Genomic DNA, 19441 nt, shown 5'->3' on the forward strand with positions numbered 1-19441 from the left:
TCTGGAAAACAACTATTGTACCTTTGCCTTTTTCCTATATTCGTTTTCTAAGCACTGTCTTCTTTCTGACACTGGTTATGTTTGGGAATGTTTGCATGAATCATTATTACAATATTTAATCTTATGGATTTTTTTCCTGATTGATGAGAAAAGCATTAGGAGAAAAGAAAATGGCACTTTTGAGAGAATGTGATGTGTTCAGAGGAAAAGCTTTTCTAGGAAGCTCCAGGTAGCTTCAGAATTTTTTAGACTGTTTCAGTGGATAGGAGATTGATTTGCACCACTTGGAGGTGATTTTGGGCATAAATTCCTGAAAATGATTCCAGCTGAATTAGTAGTAACTTTTTATTTCACACACTGGTATCTTACTTTGAAAGTTACTTGGTTTATGCTTCACTTATTTTCTGGTTTTCTGTGTTAGGCTTTATTGCTACAGTGACAAAAGTGGAATTATTAATTCCAGCGATCCATTAGAGTGAGGGTATTCAGGAAACACCATGGGATTGTTTCCTTCTTTTAGTTTTGGCATGCCTGAGGATGAAACAATGATAATACTTTATCTCCTTCATTAAACAGAGGAATGGCTGGAAGTGAGTTAGTTGAGTTAAACAGATTTCTGTGGTGTTCCAGTGGCTTTCTGAGAAGTCTTAGATGTTCAGACTCTCTGGAGTGACCTTTTGGATTAGAATCCTTGCTTCTGGAAAATTTTCTTTTGAGGTCACCATTGTGCTTGAGTAAAGAAGAGGAAAACTTTCTATAGATCAGCAACAGTCTTAGTTTGCATGAGGCACAACAGGATCATAAGCTGCCCAGTTGAGGATTTGATACATCAAAAGGGAAGACGGAGTGTCTGTTAGGAATGTTTTGTTTTCTCTGAAGCACTTGAAATCAGCTGTCAAATTGAAAAATCAGTTCACTGAAATGGTGTTACTTTCATTTCCTTGAAAACTTGAGAATTTTTAAGCATGCTGAAATGTCTCTATAGAAGCACTACTATTTCCATCTGTCTCTGCCAAACATTAGTAGAAAATGCTTGTCATACTGACTCACTGTTATATTCTTTGTATTCCTAACAGGACTGGTGTTAACCATTAGTTCAGTTTAAAGTGTCTACTTTAGACCTGAGAAACCATGGGAAGGTTAGTGAAGTTTGGAAAGGCTGGTCTACATCTGTAACACTCATAGAAGCCATAGCACTGCAGTTAATAGCATTGGGGCTTTTGTTTGTGATGTATTTTCTTTCACAGAAAAACTAGTTATTTTCCTTTTTTTCTAGGAAAAAAATCCAACTGTACAGAACAATGTTAAATATGAAAAATGAAATGCAATTTAATATTTTTTGAGTGTTCTGCCTGAGGTAAATGTTTCAGTGCTGAGCTTTTGATTAAAGAAGGAAATTACAGTTCTTCTGATTAGCAAATGAAGCTGTTTTGGCTTTGTTCTTAATCTTTGTTCTTAGGACTCGGGACACAAAATAGGTATGACTGAGAAAGAAAAACGTAAGCAATAATAATATATTAACGTAAGCAATAATGTTTGTGGGTAGAACTATAATAGGGAATAGGCAGTTGTCATACACTGGGACCAGGGAGATGACTGATTCTTTCTAAACTCACCTAAATGCCCACAGCTTTCCATTTGCCAACTTTCCCAGTAAAAATAAGTAATTTTTTTTTCTGTTTTATATGTCCAGTGAATCTTGAGTAACCTGCCTTGTAAAATTACACTTATTTTGTCCTTGTTTATTTCATTTTTGACATATCAACACTGCAGTATAGTACCTTGTGTTAATATACTTCTGAATGCCTCAAAATAATTCAAGGTCTGCATTTCAGGATGTACAGATGTATGCAGGGTTTTAGGATGGAATGAACAAGGCTGCACAAGCCCAGTGCTTTAGGTCTATCCTCAACTGTTAAGTGCTCTTGCTCTCAGGCAAGTTCAGTAGTCCTGTGCCAGCCTCTCTCCAGTCTGACGTCTGTCCTGTACAGAGGTGTACCAGTATTGTACTGCACTATTCCAGATGTTGTCTCACTGCTGCCAAGGAGATCTAAAACACTTGTCTTTAATCCCTTTTTGAAAACGATCTGTATTCTGTTTGGTTGCCACCTCTGTGCATGTAGTAACATTGCATTCTATTGCAGGCTACATTTCCTGCAAACTGCATGTTATAATCTACCTTAACAATAAAGTTGAATTTGTATTGTTGCTTTCTTAAACACCACAGGTGGTTGGGGAGTTACTTTACTCCTTGTAGGTCAGAACAGGGATATTTAAACAGTTCATGTATTCAAGCTAGCAGCTAAGGCTTAAGTAAATGCTGCAGCTTCTGAGAAGACAGTGGGACCTGAACCCTTTCCCTTTTTCTGGTGATGATTATTTCTGTTTTAGGAAAGAAGAAGCCAACAGAAAAAGGGCACTATAGGGCAGTATAGGAGCTGCTCTTGACAGAGGGTGGAATTAGAAGTTGCATCAGGTTTTTTGATTTCTGTTGAATGAATGCTTGAATTTAAAGATTCTCATGCCTTTCAGTGTACTTGTTTAGGAATAATGTAGTTGCTCATTACATCCTGTTGAAGCTGTTGCTTGTGAGTGGAACTACTTTTGTACTCATGCGCATACTATAATAATGGCAGTGTAGTTTCCATTGGTAATGTTACTCTTTAAAAAAAAAAGAGGTATTTGCCATTACTGTAACTGTTAGTCTTTCAATACTCGAAGTATTGTTTCTCTAAAAATATATACCGCTCTTTGCTCGTGTTCTGACAGAGGTAACAGATTATAACTATTTTAACTAATTGTACAGGATACCATTTGTTGGTTGCAGTGACATTTAGTTGGTGTCTCTGAAGCAAAATAATTTCAGAATGTTCACTTCAATTTGACTAATTCAGGGGGTTGTGTTTGATTAGTGGAGGTGGAGTTATTGTGTATTAGTTACACTATGCATAGGTAACTATGCACTGACACAGCTTTTGAACCCTGAATTTGCGTGACTGATCTCTAAGTTTTATTCGAGTGAATGGTGTTTACACTGAAAACTTACTGAAGTAGTTCTTCCAATGAATGTCTCAATCTGTGTGTGATCATACTTGAGGAATGCTGGGCCTGTAATAGACTGTGTGTTCCAGAGTAAATATTCCAAAATAGTTTGTCTATGCTTTCCAGGTATAGGCAAGCCCAGAGTGGTAACGTGGCGCTCAAGTACTGTTTTCTGGTTCTGAAACCAGAATACAGAAATACAGAAAACTTATCTTTGATTTCATCCTTGTATTGAAGAAATAATGTCGAGAAAGCAGTCAAGGTAGCTATTTCCCCTCTTGGTAACTTACTAGCAACATCGTTACAGGTGTTGCTTTTACCTGTCTTTTAAGAAGACTTTTATGGTGGTGTGAGTATTTGCACTCTCATGAGCTGATGAGTAACCTAACAGGGGGATGATGCCAGAGGATGGCAAGACTGGGTGTTGGGGAATTTGGAACTGTATAAGTAAAAATGATACAGACCTTTTTAATCGAGAAAGTTTTTTGTCTTTTTGACTCAGCCTCATTGTAGCTCTCCATTTGTGCATGTGTGTGATCCTGATGCCATGTTCTGGTTACCTGACATCCCATAGAAGTGATAAACCTGGTCGTAATCCCACCTTTGCTTCCCTGTGAGTGATCCCATTCACTTGGCCACTGTGTCAGCAATATATTTTAGAAATCACATGTTGTTGCGTTGGCAGAGATTTGTCTTCAGTTGTTTCCAGAGTACGCCAAGTCCTACTAAGGTTAACCAGTATATACATTTGGGTTTGTAGAAAAATTTTCCAGCCCTTAGTCCATGGAAAATATCCAGTCTTCTTGAAACCAGTGATACCACAAAACTGCTGGCGTTGCTGACTATGAGCTAATCTCCTAAGAATGGTGTCTTTGGTTTTACAGACTGCTGACTGCAGTGATTTGGACTTTTTACCACTTAGTTAATTGATAAGTTGCTTTCTTGCTGCCCTCTGCTTTATTTAGTATGATACAAACGCTCTACTGTATGTGGGAAAAGGCTTTCATAAATATAGCTGACTACAAATTTGAAACATATTCTTGTCTCTTCTGGTTTTCCTATCAAACCAGTGTCATTATTTAACTTTTGCGGAGAAAGAAGGGAAAATAATTACTTTCCATAGGTTTCCTTCTGTTATGCATGGCAGTTACTGCGTGTCTTGTAGACAGTGCTTCCTGTACTGAAATAATGCTCTATAATACCCAGACATCCACGTTAGACTGCAGCATCTGTGCATTCAGGGGCTTCTGGGTTGTGAATATCTTCAGAAAGTGTACGTGATGATCAGTAGGGAGCTAAATTTGTTCATTAAAACATTTAACTTCTTTTTTTTTTCTCCTCTTACAGAATGTGTTTGTGGTTGTCACAGTAACAGTACGATTTACCAAACAAGTGTGGAAGACTGTTATAAATGTTAAGTAAGAATAACAGATTGGAAATCCCGAGGCTAATTTGGAATACTTCCACATCAACTAATTCTGTGTTGCAAAGTGTAGTGAATGTCTGAGTAACAAAAATACCTTAGAGCAGTGTTTCCTAACTTGCATTTGCAGAATTGCACTGCAGAGCACTATGCACTAAAGTATATGTCAAGTACACAGTAGGGGTGTGCTTTAACCCCTTAATTTTGGGGTTTTTAGCCTTACTGTTTCACAGAATAGTTTTAGATCCATTATAAAAAATACAAAAAAGCACACAACTGAAAGCCATACGAGTTTTCACTCTGTATCTGCAGGTTTTTTTCTGATCAGTTTTGCAACAGTGTGTTTGTGAGACAGTTTTAGGTACTGTAAGTTTTGGATTACACCTTCTGCTTGCAAATTGTCACAACCCCCCCCCCGAGATATTTGAACTTCTGAATTGTTAAGAATACATGGTGCTGCTCCTTCATAGCTGCACATAATTATGTATTTTCTATAATTTAATCTACTTTTGTTAAGTTTTCCCGGTCATAATGTTTATTTTCCTGAGGTCTTTCTGACAGAGCAGTGCTATCTATCTCCTTGAACTTGTGGGAAGTAGAAGATAACAATAACTTGCCCAGGTCAAAGAAATCTGTGACAGAAAATCTGAACCCACATTTAAGGCAAATGTCACTGTGGTTTAAAGTAGTTCCATCCAGCTTTTCCCTCTGGTTTAACACTGTACATGTGATTTACTTGACTGAAAGTATTCTGTCTTTCATAGCATGTTACGTCAGTATGTCTCAATGAGGAAGAAATCGCACACCGTAGCTGTTCATGAAAATTTTATATGCTTGCACTGAGGTTCATCAGAATTGAGTGAAGCTGAATACTGATTTCGGAAGGGTTGAGATTATTTTTCTTAAGAGTATGATGTTAGTACCCATCAACTGCAAAGTGCTTATTGTCTGCATCAGTACTATTTTCGTTTTCAGAAGCCATGAGTATTGAATAAAGGAGTAATAAAAGCAGCTTAGCTATGAATGAAGGCACAAATATTGAGACTTAGATTTGCATCCTGCTGAACACTGCACTTCTCCATAAATACTTTTTCAGTAAAACTTCAGCCTTGGAAGTTGTTGTCTGGAGGATGCAGCCCTCAGACTGTATCATCTGGATGGTGTTGACTGACATTTCAGGGTCACTTTGTTGCTGTACTTCAATTTCCCTGTCTTGAAACTGTCAGTACTATTACTGCTTACTTTGAGCTCTGAAATACAAAATTAAGAGCTGGGTATTAGAGTGCTTTTTGCCAATTTAAAAATAATCAGTTGCCTTCACACAGTGAGAATTCATTGATAAATGTAGTTTTGGATTATTTGGCCATGCTTTTCCTACTTCTGCGGTGTTATTTCCATGATGCTATAAGGTAACAAATACCATGTTGTCTGCACACAATATCCAGCTGCAAAATTAGTTCTAGTAACAATGGAGAAAAGTCAGTATCACTGGAAAATGTTTTGTCTGTGGAAGCAGCTGCCCATGAGCTCACCCTCTGGAAAATATCCTGATGGCTTCACATCTTAGAGAGCTTTCTCGGTGCACAGTAGCATAAATGTAAGCCAAGGTTTAAAAAACTAGTACTGCATGTTTTCTTTGGCATATGGCAACCCCAAGCCTTTCCTTTGAGAAGCAGGTCTTAAAGTCTTGCTGAAGGGAAGAATTTGTATTTCTCTGAGAAAAATAAATGTGTTCTCATCTATTGCTATTATTGAATCATATATGTGGAAGAGTTCAGAATGCCACTGGCCAGGTGAAGGCTGGTAACACTAAGAAAAAGATCAGTAAAAACTAATCATCCTTCTTACTTTGAAAGGAGGCAGGAGAGGAACACTCCTGAAAAGTTGTGAGCTTGGTGTGAATTTACAGAGAATATGTTTTGCTACATTCCAGCGTATTAAGTCTAATTTTTTTATTGGCATCCATCAGTTGGTTTCTTTCTTCTGCTTTGAGTTGCCTCCATTGGTTGAGCTTTCATGGTGTATGGAGTGCAGAGTGACACAGATCATCATGCACAGGTTATTTTGGGTTGTTTAATTTATACAGAATCATTAAGTTTAGAGATGCAAAAAGACTGTTTTAGTCATGCTAGAACTTAGTTATATTTTGCTGTAAGTTCACTGTGTAAACTGTGATTTCCTCTTAGAATTGCACATCCGGCAGAATCTGATCTGCACCTCATTTTATCAGTAGAAGTCAAAATATCAAAGACTGTATATAAAAGATTTCTACTGTAAATGGTATTACAGTATTCGGGTTGCATCCACTTCATTATTCTTTATCACTATTGGCAATGGCTTTGTGTTTATAAGTTTTGCATAAACTGTTTGCAAACTTGTGTTCAAAATTATGTGATTATAAATCTAAGTACTTTGTATTTCCTGCAGATTGTGCAGTTACGGGATTTTTTTAAAATTGGAAAAGCAACACCTATGTTAAGAATGGCTGAAGCCGCAATTTCTTTCTTGTGTTGTCTAGTTTGGGTATGTCTGGCTGTTGCATGGCTCTGTGAAGAGGCAAAAGAGCAGCAAGTCCCCTTTATACAGTGATTGCCCTCACTTACTGCAGGGTGTCTTTGGCACAAAGTGCCCATGTGTCCAAGGACGCACTGAAGATGATGAAGTGTATTACAACTCTACCTCAGCAGACTATTTCACTTCCTTGAGCCACAAAGTACTGTGCATTACAACTTTGTTCCTTCCTATGATTGCACCCAAAGCCTGATCAACAGAGAGCATAGCTGGAAGTCCTAAACCAAATTGATTTTACACACACACTCAGAGCCTCTGTACTCCTTAGCTGCACTCAATACAATTGAAATACTGAAACTGATGAAAGTATCCTCACAAAAGGCATCTTCATTTAAACGCATTCCATTAGTTGCTGAAGTAAATAGATGAGCCTTGCATTATGCTTTCATAGTCGCTTTCATGAGTTTTGCAAGGTTGTGTTGTATAATTATCTTTCAGTTTTCCAGAGCTGAAACCTAAAACTTTTTATGTAACGACAGTGAAGATCCAGTTTTCTCAAACTTGATGATTGTATATTGTATATACTTCCCAGTTAGTATTTTCCCCTTCATTTGTGATTGCTGTCTGACTGTTCTAGGGCTGTAAAAGAAGCCCACTAAAAATCAAAATAGTTTATGTGAAACTGAATGGCATGTGTTGATAAAAAACAGATGGGTACTATGTAAAAGATCTGATGCTTTATCGTGGATTCATTTCGGCCTTAAGTCTGCCTGTTTCTCCTAATGTGTAAAGGTAGAGGTACCATGCAACATACAAACACTGGATGTAGGTATATTTATGGTGATGAAGATACCTGCCATCTTGCTACACATGACTTCTGTGTCTATAATAGGCTTCCTTTACCAACCAGACATGACATTTTGTCTCATCAACTAGTGCTTTGGAAAAGTGCAGCACAAGTAAGAACGATCAGCATCTTTGCTTCTTTCTGTTTTACAAATAACTGTCAAAAAGAACTGCCATTCTTTCAATTAAGACATAAATAAATTCTTTTCTTTCTACTTTTTTAAATCATCATATAATCAAAAGCTAAATATAATCTCCTCAAGCAGTTGCTCCAGCAAATGCAGCCTGGAGCCTCCGCCAAAACATGCAGTAATATCTTCATGTGGTAAGTAGTGGTAGTGAAGCGCTAAACTTCAGTCAGCGTGGCCAGAGGCTGTTGTGCTCACTGTCAGCTTCATAAATGCTGCCTGTACTGTCATTAGCAGTTCATAGCAGCTGTCACTCTTCTTTCTTAGCGTCCTTGATAAGGTCCTGCAAACTACTCATAGCAGACATTAGTCTGTAGAACTGCAAAATCTTTTCAAGTGGTTTCATAGAACTCAAGTGCTGATTCTGAAGTTTGTTCACCACACAAATCCCAAGCTCTCCTTTGTGTGATGGGTCCAGACCACAGTGGGGGTGAATAGTTGCTGGCTGTTCTGTTCATGAAAAACAATGCAATTATTTGTGGTTGAAACATAGACCAATTGGTTGATTGGTTTGTTTGTTTCAGGAATTTACCTCCTGGATTTAATCTACATTGATTCTGCATATCCCGCTTCAGGCAGCATTATGGAGAATGAACAAAGAACCAATCAAATGAACAATATTCTCCGAATAATAGCTGATCTGCAAGTCTCCTGTAACTATGGTTGGTAAATCTTTTGTATCTGTTAAGGCTTAACTAAAAATTCTGTAGTACGATATCGTGTGGTTTCAGCCCTGTGTAAAGGCAACACAAGAGGCTAACGGTAGCGTTGAACGCTAGTAAGTAACATAGCTTCTACTTTGTGCAGTTTCAGTCTTACCAGTAAATTAAGCAAATATGCATTTACTCTTAATTGTAAGAACTATAACAGAAGTTGAGCAGAGTTTACTGCAACATGTGGACTACAAATGACATATTTTCAAGTACAGCTATTGCATTTGGGTTATATTCTGTTCCCATCAGAGGCAGGCAGAAACAATATCTTTCCTTTGCAGTAGATATGATGTCTTTGGAACATAGAATGTCTTAATCTCATTGTTTTATTGTTAGCATACTGATATGTTTACAAAATGAAATACGAATACTGCTATCTACACAACAGTTGTAAAATTATGTGTTAAGCTTTTCCACATACCTCAGTTGTTGATGAAGTGAGGAACTTGAGGGGCTGTTCCTTTTTGTTAACAGCATTTTACTCTCAAATTTGTTTCCTTAATTCTAGCCTGTTAGTGAAGCCTTATGTCAAGAAATGTGCTGGTCTGGGGCTGTTGATGAATACTTAAGAGTGCTGTTGGTGGCTTAGCATAACTTTTCTTAGCTTAAACATGAAATAAGTTGGGAAACATTGAGAGCAGCTGCAGAATTGTGTAAATTCAGAACATGTAAATGCTACAGTTTTGGAGAGTTTTGAATAAGAAAGAAAGAATTTAGATTGTGAAAAAAGGAGGTGAGAAATCACTTGTGTATGCTTAAGTATTCAGTTCTTGTCCTTTGTTGTCAGCTTGGGTGTTATAGTATATTCAAAGGGACTAGCCATAATAGTGTATGATTCTGAATAGCTTGATTATTCAGCTATCATGTTCTTACTATGAGTTTCATTTTGTCTTTGAATACTTGGACAAAGAAACCTCATTATGCCACTAAGCCTTCCTTTTTACAGTTTTGGTGGCTTTCTGTATTGCTGTACATTACTTTTTAGTGCTTTTGTTGAAATGAGAATGAAAATTAAAGCATGGCCTTGAAGAAATAATATTCTGGAATAATAGGTGCCTTTTAAAAGAGCTGTCTTTTGGAGAGGATGTGTTAGATACTACAAGGCGTGTTCCTGTCCTAGTTCCTGACTAGTTGTCAAGGGATTTTCCTGTCATTCTGAACTGTGTCTTTGTTTCTTGGTATTCAGCATTCTAATTTTTAAGTCTCTTCATGTTTCTGCCTGATTTATTATTTAGGAATGTTTAAAATCTCAGTTTCCATTAAGGTAACCATAAGAATTAGGAAAAAAACCCCCAAACAAACCCCAAAACAAAAAAGCCCAACGTGAAAGAATGAGGAATTTTGGGTGACATTAATGTTCATCTTCTCTTTGAACACTCCACAGATCATCTTACAACACTGCCCCATGTGCAAAAGTATTTGAAGTCTGTTCGTTACATTGAAGAACTTCAGAAGTTCGTAGAAGATGATAATTATAAGTAAGTACTGTTCTTTTCTTCAGATTTTGTGGAACTTAATGGAAAGATCACTTGGCTATTAGTTTGATTTAAAGTGGAACAGAAAGTCATTGGCTGAAGGTAGTTCCCTGTGAAAGATCATGCTTGACCATGGTTTGTGCTTTTGTGGCTGATTGATCACAGATACTGAGCATAGTGGTGTTTCTCTAGGAAAATTATTTGGAAAAAAGAATGTGTTTGACTTTTTTTCATAGCAAAATTTTATCTGCTTCATAGAATTGGAATTCCTGCCAGAGTACCAGTGATAGAATCGGTATCTTCTTCCTTTTCTCAGCCTCCAGACATTATATGTGTTCACAAAGAGAGATGCATTGTGCAACAGATGTATAGAGAACATTAGCGCCATGCACAGCTTTTTGAAAAGCTCAGGCAATCCATGACTTCGTTAAGAGTAGTCTGAGATTTAAATCTCAGTATTAATATTTAACAAACGGTCATTATTTACTAATTTCCCACAAAATTCTGTGCTTCATTAAAATCATGAGCATACAGAAAAGCTATAGTAGTGATGGTGAAGAACTGTGGTTAGTACAGGCTTTACAGCCTTTGGATTAGGTTCAAGAAACTGGTCATGTTGCTTAATGTGGTTTTTAGATGGAGTTTCCTGATGATGCATCAATGTTAACACTATATACACAACAGCTTTCATGAACTGTAATATCTTAAGAAAAATAGATTAAACAAGTGGTTTCTGTGAGTATATGATACTGTAACAGAATACTTTGAAAAACTACAAGTCATGAGTAATTCCAGCTTAAATCTGAAAATCACCTTAACTTTAGCTGCAGTCTTGCTGATAATGCTGGAAAGTATTTTGTGTGTCTTAAGGATTTAGTACAACTTCTTTTGCTTTAGTTATTTCTGAGGCTATTTCAGTCAAATTTAGGGAGTTTTCTTTCTAGGCTTTACTATGGCAAATCTGGACTGATCTCACAAGAGCTTTTAAAAAGAGGGAAATATTTGATTCTTAGCATAGTGAAGTTGCTGCAGTTTATGTACATTGGAGAAGTTTGACCTTTTACTGCCATCTTTGTTTCATCAGAATAAAGCTTTAAATTAAAGTCTATTCATCAAAACTGCACACAACTGCCCTGAAGGAGAACTCTGATGCCTCTTCCATCTTTGTATTTGTGAAGAAGTTTTTGAATTTTGTTTTGAATATTTTATTTCACATTTTCCTCTCAGTTTTCCCTAGTAGATCTTCAGTTTCATAGCATTTTCTGGTCCCATGCCAGAAGAAACTGTAAGCCTTAAAAAGGCAAAAACTTCTAGGTTGTTACAGTGGAAAAGAATCTCATCTTTCTTTCTCTTTCCAGTGACCACTCTTTTTGAGCCAGCAGCAGCATTAGTGTACTCTGAAGAGATGGAAGCTTGACCTTTGAACAGAACAGAACTATCTCAGTACCAGGCTGTCGGGGAGAGAAGCTTAGATAGTTGCCCTAAAATGTATTGGCAGGATCCCAACACACATTTTGCCAAATGAGAACCTCAGTTGCACTGAAAAGGGAAATTTGGCAGCCACTTTATATAAACAAAGCTCTTCTCCATAGTTTTTGTGCCAGTCCAATTGCTCGCTTTAGGTTTGTGCTTGTCAGCAAGTAGGAACTCTCAGAAAACCCCTGACAATGATGTCATAACCTAAAAAATAGTAGGTCTTTTTTGCTCAGCCTATATGCTGTTCTGTGCAGAAGCTGAGAATTTACAACTTTTGCTGGTTACAAGACTAAGGGGCAAAACCAGGACCTAAAGCATCAAGACTCTTTCCAGCTATACCCAAAATGTATTGCTAATCTTTGTTATTTCAGGGCGTTACTGGTACCAGATGCAGCTACTGTAGGATCTTCTTCCTCCTTCAGGGGTGTAAGACAGTGCTTGTCCCCAAGTGTGCAGTTTTCTCCTTAGCTAGACAGCACTGTGTTAGCCTGAGATTCCTAGTGTTCCAGCAGCCATATGGATCATAGATTCGTAGAATGGTTTGGGTTGGAAAGGACCTTAAGATCATAAAGTTCCAACCCCCCTGCCATGGGCAGGGACGCCTCACACTCGAGGTATTGATCAATAGCTATAGTTGTGACTTGGCTGCTCTTCCACAGTTCATTCTTGGAGACAGTGAAGCTTCCAGAAGCTGTTGGACCTATAGGCAGCTCAAAATGTTCAAGATACATCAGACCCATTCTGCTTCATACACAAATGCTGGTCAGAAATGCTCTGAGTGACAGCTTTGAGGCTTGAACTGCTTTACTGCAACTTAAGTTGTCTCAAGAAAGATGAGTAAGTTTTGTTCAGCCTCCTCATGGAGCAGCTAAATTTCTCCTTCATGTAAGGCTATTCCCTGTCTTCTTTTACTTGCCTAATATTAGCAGAATTATGTAAAAGTAGCTTTACTGTCCTAGAAGTGGTTCCATCCTGTGCTGGAGAGAATCCTTACATGAAATAGAACTGTGTTCAAGACTGGGTGCGTATTTTATTTTCTGCACATGGGGCGAGGTGAGAGCAGAGCATGCGTGTACATGCATGGAACCTGTGCTGCTCAGTGGAAAATGCAGTGTCAGAGGAATTGCAAAAATGAATTTGGGTGGTGGCAAACAAGCCAAGGCTGGTTGAGACTGTACTGACTATCAGTATCTCTTTGGAATAAAAATGTTTTCTATTGTTCCCAGCCTTCAGGGTGCGAGAGTGAACAGGAGAGAAGGTGGTCGAGGAGTGACATCTCCTTGTCAGAATATATTCCCTTTTCTCACAGTTTATCATCAATATAGAATCATAGAATAGTTAGGGTTGGAAAGGACCTTAAGATCATCAAGTTCCAACCCCCCTGAATGTGTCACCATGAGTATTCAAATTTAGGCTCGTATTTATTTCTTACTCTTTTAACGCATCCTGTGTTTTCTTATGTTGAATAGCTAGATTGCATTTTCAGAGGAGTGCATTACAAACCACATCACTGTAAAAGGGAGAAGCTATTTGCTTACATTGACTGAATTGCAGTTGTATCTTTTTGCAATGGGCTTATTAGACAAATGTTTCCACAGTGACCAAATAAATTGTGGCTGTTGCCACAGGGGACTAGTAAAACTGAGTGAGGTCTTTGATAACCACATAAGGAAAGAACATCAGAGATGAGTTCCTCAAAACTGGCAGAAACTGCAACATGCAGTTATCACATGTGGGGAAGGATAAGTAACAGCTCCCTTGTACAGACAGAAACAGAAGAAAGAAATAAGCATTTGTGGAACAGTGACAGGTTCACGGGAGAAGGGTTGTTTGCTGCTGGTTAGAGAACAACTGTTACATGAAACAAGTTGAAATGAGTGTTCTCATTACATAAGGACTTTGATTTTGTCAGGTTGTTGTCATCTGTTGTCATCCATCCCATCCCGCTCCTGTGCATGTCTTTAGTACAAAAGCCTTTCACTGGTGTTTTTATGCAGCAGAGTACTGCAGTCTGTAGCTTGAAACCTTCACAACTCTGCGTGCGTAATGCTGTGCAATGACAGCAGTTATTTCCTTTGGGTTTAAGCCTATTCCATTAAAGTTTACTTAACATTGTGGCTCTCCACAGTTTTTTTTTGTCAAACTGGTACAGAACAAAGAACCTATAAATGTCAAGTGAAGAGTGTGTAAGCTTGAGAGGTGGCAGAAGTCATATGCACTGGAAGATCAAGATGTGTTGGAGTGCTGAGAAGGCAACAATGAGTGCATCATAAAAAGCACACTGAAGCAGGGTAGCTTATAATATTATAACTTTCTTCTAATTATCTTCTTTTCCAGATTGTCATTAAGAATTGAGCCAGGTAACAGCTCTCCTCGACTTGTTTCTTCCAAAGAAGATCTTGCAGGTATGAAACTTCATTTGAAACTTTGATTTTTCATTACAGAAATCCTTCACTGAAGTATATGGGTAATCCCATTTTATTCAGAGGGATTTTGGAGGAATGAATCAGTTACAAGTAGTTTAATTTGCAGACTTTGTAGAGGAGGGATATATTCTTATTTGCCTTTCTGGAGAATGGGTTTACCTGGATGGCAAAGAGGAGTGATTTTAAGATGTTTTATTGTTAGCTTTCACATTTTTAATAGGTAGCATAAAAATCTATTGTACTTTCCTCTGCTGAGATTAGAAACCTAGGGAAAACAAGGAGAAAGGAGTCAAGTTCTAAGGAAAAAGGAATAAAATCTATAGAAATAAGAATTTGGAAGAAAACATTTCTTCAGGAAGGCACTCTTCCCTTCCCCCTCAATGCTCAATGCTATTAATTGCTGTGTAAAATACAAGGAAGTCGTTCACAGGAGGAAACATTTTTAACTAGGTAAGTTCAAAAGGAGTTCTTAATTAACACTTTCTTTGTACAGACATATGTATTGGGTCTGGCTGGGATGGAGTTAAGTTGTATTTGTGGCTAGAAGGGTGTTGATAAGGCACCAGTGTTCTGGCTAGTGCTGAGCAGTGCTTGCAGGATCAAGGCTGTCTCTCCAAAACCAGCCCCCCACAAAAGGCCAGAAGGCTGGGGGTGGGCAAGAGGTTAAGAGGGGACAGTCAGGACAGCTGACCCAGGCTGGCCAAAGAGATGTTCCATACTATATGTTATGCACAGCAATAAAAGCTAAGAGAATTGAGGGTTGCAGGGGAAGCATTCAATATTAAGGCATTTGTCTTCCATGTGAACCACTGCGAGTGCTGAGGTCCTTCATTCCAGCCAGTGACTGGACATTATCTTCTGATGGGAAGAGGAGGATAAATTCTTCTTGTTTTCCTTTGTTGCCATGTGCAGCTTTTGCTTTTCTTTATTATAAACTGCCTTTATGTCAGTCCATGAGGGGTTTTTTAATATTGTTTTCTCCCCCCATCATGCAGAGGAGGGGAGTGATGAAGCAGCTTGGTGGGCATGTGGAAGCCAGTGAGATCAACCCACCACATCATGTAATGTTTGATTTTGCTCTTGTGAGGATTTGCTTTCTCATACTTGTAACTAAGTCATTGCCTCTCATATGATCGTATTTTCCATACGTAAAGCATACAAGTGGACTTTTCTGTTTTCTGGCTTTCGCTTCATATTGCTCATGTTTAAATGCTTTACAGTAGGGTTTTGGTATTAACATTTCATTAGGATGATGGTGGAAATCCTAATGGTTGTAGCAGCATAGTATGTGATAATCACCAGTACTCTAATTCTTAGTCAAGGGCTCAGACGTTATTAGAGCTGTAATGGATGGCAACTAGAAATACAGTTCCAAAGCTGGGAACAAGAACTGTAAACCCTCCTGGCTTTATACTGCAGTGAGCTCAGCTGGTGTACACCAATATTGATCAGCCCAATGTTCTGTGGTACCTACTCAATTGACTATGTGGTCATATGGTATCTGGCAGTATTAGGAGAGGATGAACTTTACCCTCTGAATCTGCAGTGCCCCTGTATGCTCCGTAATGCTGCTTTATTCAGAGTGAGAATTAATATGATGACTAGAAACCCAAGTCTTGAGTCATCCTTCTTGCTCCATGAGTCTGTTAGTATTTCCTTTGAAAGCTTGACACGCTTCTGGACTGATGTACTTCTTGCTCAGCTAAGGAGTTCTCATGTACTGCCAGTTGGGCAGTGAATGCCACCAGCATTTTGTAATACCCACAGGAATGTTTCAGTGACCTGCACCTATGTGGCTGCAAAACTAAAGGGAATCCAGTGAAAAAACCAATTAATTCCTGGAGAAGTTCAGTTAAAGTAAATTAGCATGAATTCAGGTTGAAGTTTAACTAAGCATGAAGGCAGTAATTTGTTGTTTATTTCACAGCATTAAAAAAAAAGAAATATAGACATATGTTAGTCTTGAATAATTCTGAGCTAAAATGCCCAACTATCAGTAATGAGATACTTGACCATGCAGAATTAAAACCAGCACATTTGAAAGTGGGTGAGTCAACTTTATTTGGATTCAGTTTAGAGTTTTCCACTTTAGCCGTTGTGTACCAGTAGTAAATCCTTTGCAGTCAGCAAACTATAATGGTAAGAGATGATCTCAAAAAAATTTAGGCAGTAGTTTAATGTTCCACTCAATAGTTTAAGGCATATGAGTCTCAATATAATGATCTAAAGGTAAAATAGAGGTTCTCGGCTCAGAAGGGCAGTCACCCATTCAGTTCTCCCAACAGTCAAAAAGTGATTAGGTTACTAATGGCAGTGTAGTGTCTAGTTGAGTTCAGCGTGTGACATACTACCTTCTATAGGTAGTCATGTGTTTCCAAATACAGAGAAAAGCTTGATATCACTGGTAATAATTCCAAAAGCCATAATGGACTTAAGTGCAGGGAATAGTGTCTTTTTCATGTCCTAAAGTAGAACTACTTATGTTGATGATGGAAATGATTTTTTCTTCCCAGCTTTGTAACTTTATTTTCTATCCAGCTTCAGTTTTCTCTCTTTCAAAAGATGATTAACAGTTTACTTTATCCAGGGACATCACAGGTTTCTTTTTTTTCCCCTTAAAGTATCTTTATGAATGTGAGGCTCAATAAGAACAGTTAAATCCTTCAATATTTCTATTTGCAAAGTACTGGAGAAAACCATGTGTCCATTTTCCACTTTGGTTGCCAACTGGTTTTCCAGTAAATTCAAACAGGAGGCAGACATCTGATTAAAATGAATGTCTCACAACAAGCTATGTTTTGTATATTAGTGGCTAAGATGGTCTCCTTTAATTACCGATTGCATATATAATTGTGAATAGTGCTTTCAAAGGGAGATTTCATGCCTTCCATAACGCTGCAGAGGTTCTTGTCTCTTGCAAGCAGCCTTTAAAATGGAGCTTTAAGCAGTTTCATTGAATGCTTTCAGGAACTGTGTGATTCACACAACTTCCTTGGCAGCAGCTTAAGTCTGTTCATTCTGCCTTGCTATGGTTTGTGAGAGAGAGGGAGAATGTAGCTGGAGAGCTTATAGTATGCTAACTGTTCACAGTTTCCAGTTGAATTAGCTGTAAAAGACATCTGTGTTCCTGCGGTGTTGGCTAGAAGGTGCCCAGCATTTATGGTACAGCTATTAAGCAGATTGTTTTGGAAGGTATAACTCAATACATTTTCCCAGAACAAAGGAAAAGATGTAATGTTCTATATGGTAAATAATTTAACCTTCTAAGCAACTAGCTAAGTCTAGCTCACTACAGAAAAATGTATGCGTGTTCTTTACCATCTTAATGTTGTTTAGCAAAGTTCAAGGCTTGGTGCTGATCAGAGTATAGAAAACAGTTACTTGTTCTTTGAAATATACCATGTTTATCCTGCCTTGGAAAGCAATATAAAAAGATTCAATAATGTTAAAATCATTATACTAATACTGAGTGACTCAAAGACCGATCTTTATGATTCTGTGATATTTTTTTTTTAATGATTCCCTTCATTACAGTTAGCATTTAGCAGTCATTTTTAGCAGCCAGGCCTCAGCTGTGAGTAGCCCTTATTCTGGGGGGATTGTTCTGCAATAGTCAGGGACAGACCTTCACCCCCTCCTGGTTTTCCTTTTTTTTCCCCAAGTAGGTCCTGGTGTAATTCTTGAGAGGAGAATAATGAGCCCACAGGTTTCATGTTACCACCTTACCAGGAGTCTGGAGTAATTAATCTGAAACAGGTGTATTCTCTGTTTTGTTGTTGGGGTAAAATCCAGCCCATTGTGCTGAGTCCCTTCAGCTTTGAAAGCTGCTAGAGAACTTTCAACATAGAGTTTCATTACTTAGAAGCAGTCGATACATCGCATGTAAAGTATGTGATATGTAGGGGTTAAAAATGGAGGAAATGTGGAAGCAGAAGAAAGGTGTTTGCACATCTGTAACCCTTGAAAGCAGGTATCGTACACCAGTGACATCTGTACAGCAGTCCCAGCATTTCAGAATTAAAAAAAAAAAGCCCTACACCGTCATTTTCCATGTAAACACCAAGTCTGACATTTAGTTTTGCCATTTGTTTTAGTGGTTGCTTTGGCAACTAATAAATAGTTTGTGCTAAGTGCTTTAGCAGCCAATCAGTCTGTGGAAATGAGAATTGTCTAATCCTTCTGCAAGTGCTTGCTTATTGCTTTGTGTGCATAGTGTCTGCTTTTTTTACGCTGCACTTAAGGTAGAAATGGAAGAACATGAGTTTTCTTAACAAAAGTTTGCGGCCCATCCAGAAAACTTCGCTCTTTAGTTTCAGACTTGCACTCTTTCCCAATCTCTTCCTCTGTGATACTTTCCCTACAAATTTTTACAACTCCATTGAGTATTTTTTAAATAAATTAATACCAGACAAACGTGTGGGATTCACATGTTGTTATCAACCACTAAATCCAGCCAGAATTAGTGTGCTGTGGGCTTTTTTTGATTAACAGACCAAAGCCTCACAAAAACTGTGTAACATTTTCTCAAGGCAAATACAGAGTTTTTGAGAAGAGAATGATCATGCTCAGTTTTTCACTTTATCACTCTGTTACTTTCTGTGACTTCCTTACCAAACACGTCTCTCTAATGTCCTAGTTTACTGATGCTTATTTTAACTATGAGGCTATTAACTCACTCAGAACATTAAAAATGCATAAAAATTCCTGAGGACAAGAGGCTTTCCTGCTCTGTGGTTTGTTGGGGGGTTTTTCGGAGGGTGGGGGGAATTGTCTCTTTCTTCAGAGCAGTCACCTGAAATAATTTTTGCAAAAATCTATTTTTTTTTATGGTTGGGTAATGTATTTTGTTGAAGCCAAACTTGAGCATTTTCTTTGCAGCTATGCTCTCCCAATGGGTATGTCTTCACTGCCAATGTGAATGTCATCCAAGCTCATGCACTACCCTGCAGATCCAGCTGCAAGAAATTCAATTTTAGCTAAAGTGTAAGTCAGGGTTTTGCACATTCCACTGGTGCAATATCAGTAACGCAAATGCTGGCAATTAGAGATTCCATAAATCCATAAAAGGGAAGAAAAAAATACAAGTTCATATGCTCATGCAGTTGATATTTCTCTTTCTCGTAATGTGTAATGTCTGTCAATAACAACAACGACTGACGCATGTCACTGTTTATTCCCTCACTGCAAACCAGGCTTTTGGAATTAACCTTTAAATTAGTGTATTTTGTTAATCCAAATTTGAACATAAAGCAAAGACTACGTCAAAGGAGGATCACACTGTGGCCTCAGCCAAACTGTTGTTACAGATTTGAGGATATATACAGAGACAGTAAGGTCTATA

The 19441-nt window shown here is 38.0% G+C and overlaps 1 protein-coding gene across 7 annotated transcripts in view; it reads left to right on the forward strand.

Annotated features, from left to right (window-relative positions):
• Positions 1-19441, forward strand: part of RALGPS1 (Ral GEF with PH domain and SH3 binding motif 1) — a 74370-nt gene that overhangs the window by 39763 nt on the left and 15166 nt on the right. For 6 of the 7 annotated variants that reach the window (XM_061352652.1, XM_061352656.1, XM_061352653.1 and 3 more), the window contains 3 exons: positions 8535-8672; positions 10108-10201; positions 14012-14079. In XM_061352652.1, coding sequence (XP_061208636.1) covers positions 8535-8672; positions 10108-10201; positions 14012-14079 — 300 coding nt within the window. Of the gene's footprint in view, positions 1-8534; positions 8673-10107; positions 10202-14011; positions 14080-14320; positions 14953-19441 lie in introns of those variants that run through there. The other variant, XM_061352658.1, reaches the window with a different exon arrangement.

This window comes from Neopsephotus bourkii, unplaced genomic scaffold, assembly GCF_033783945.1.
Source record: "Neopsephotus bourkii isolate Nb327-2 ecotype Australia unplaced genomic scaffold, CSIRO-AGI_Nbou_v1 NB_659, whole genome shotgun sequence".
NCBI classification, from domain to species: Eukaryota; Metazoa; Chordata; class Aves; order Psittaciformes; family Psittacidae; genus Neopsephotus; species Neopsephotus bourkii.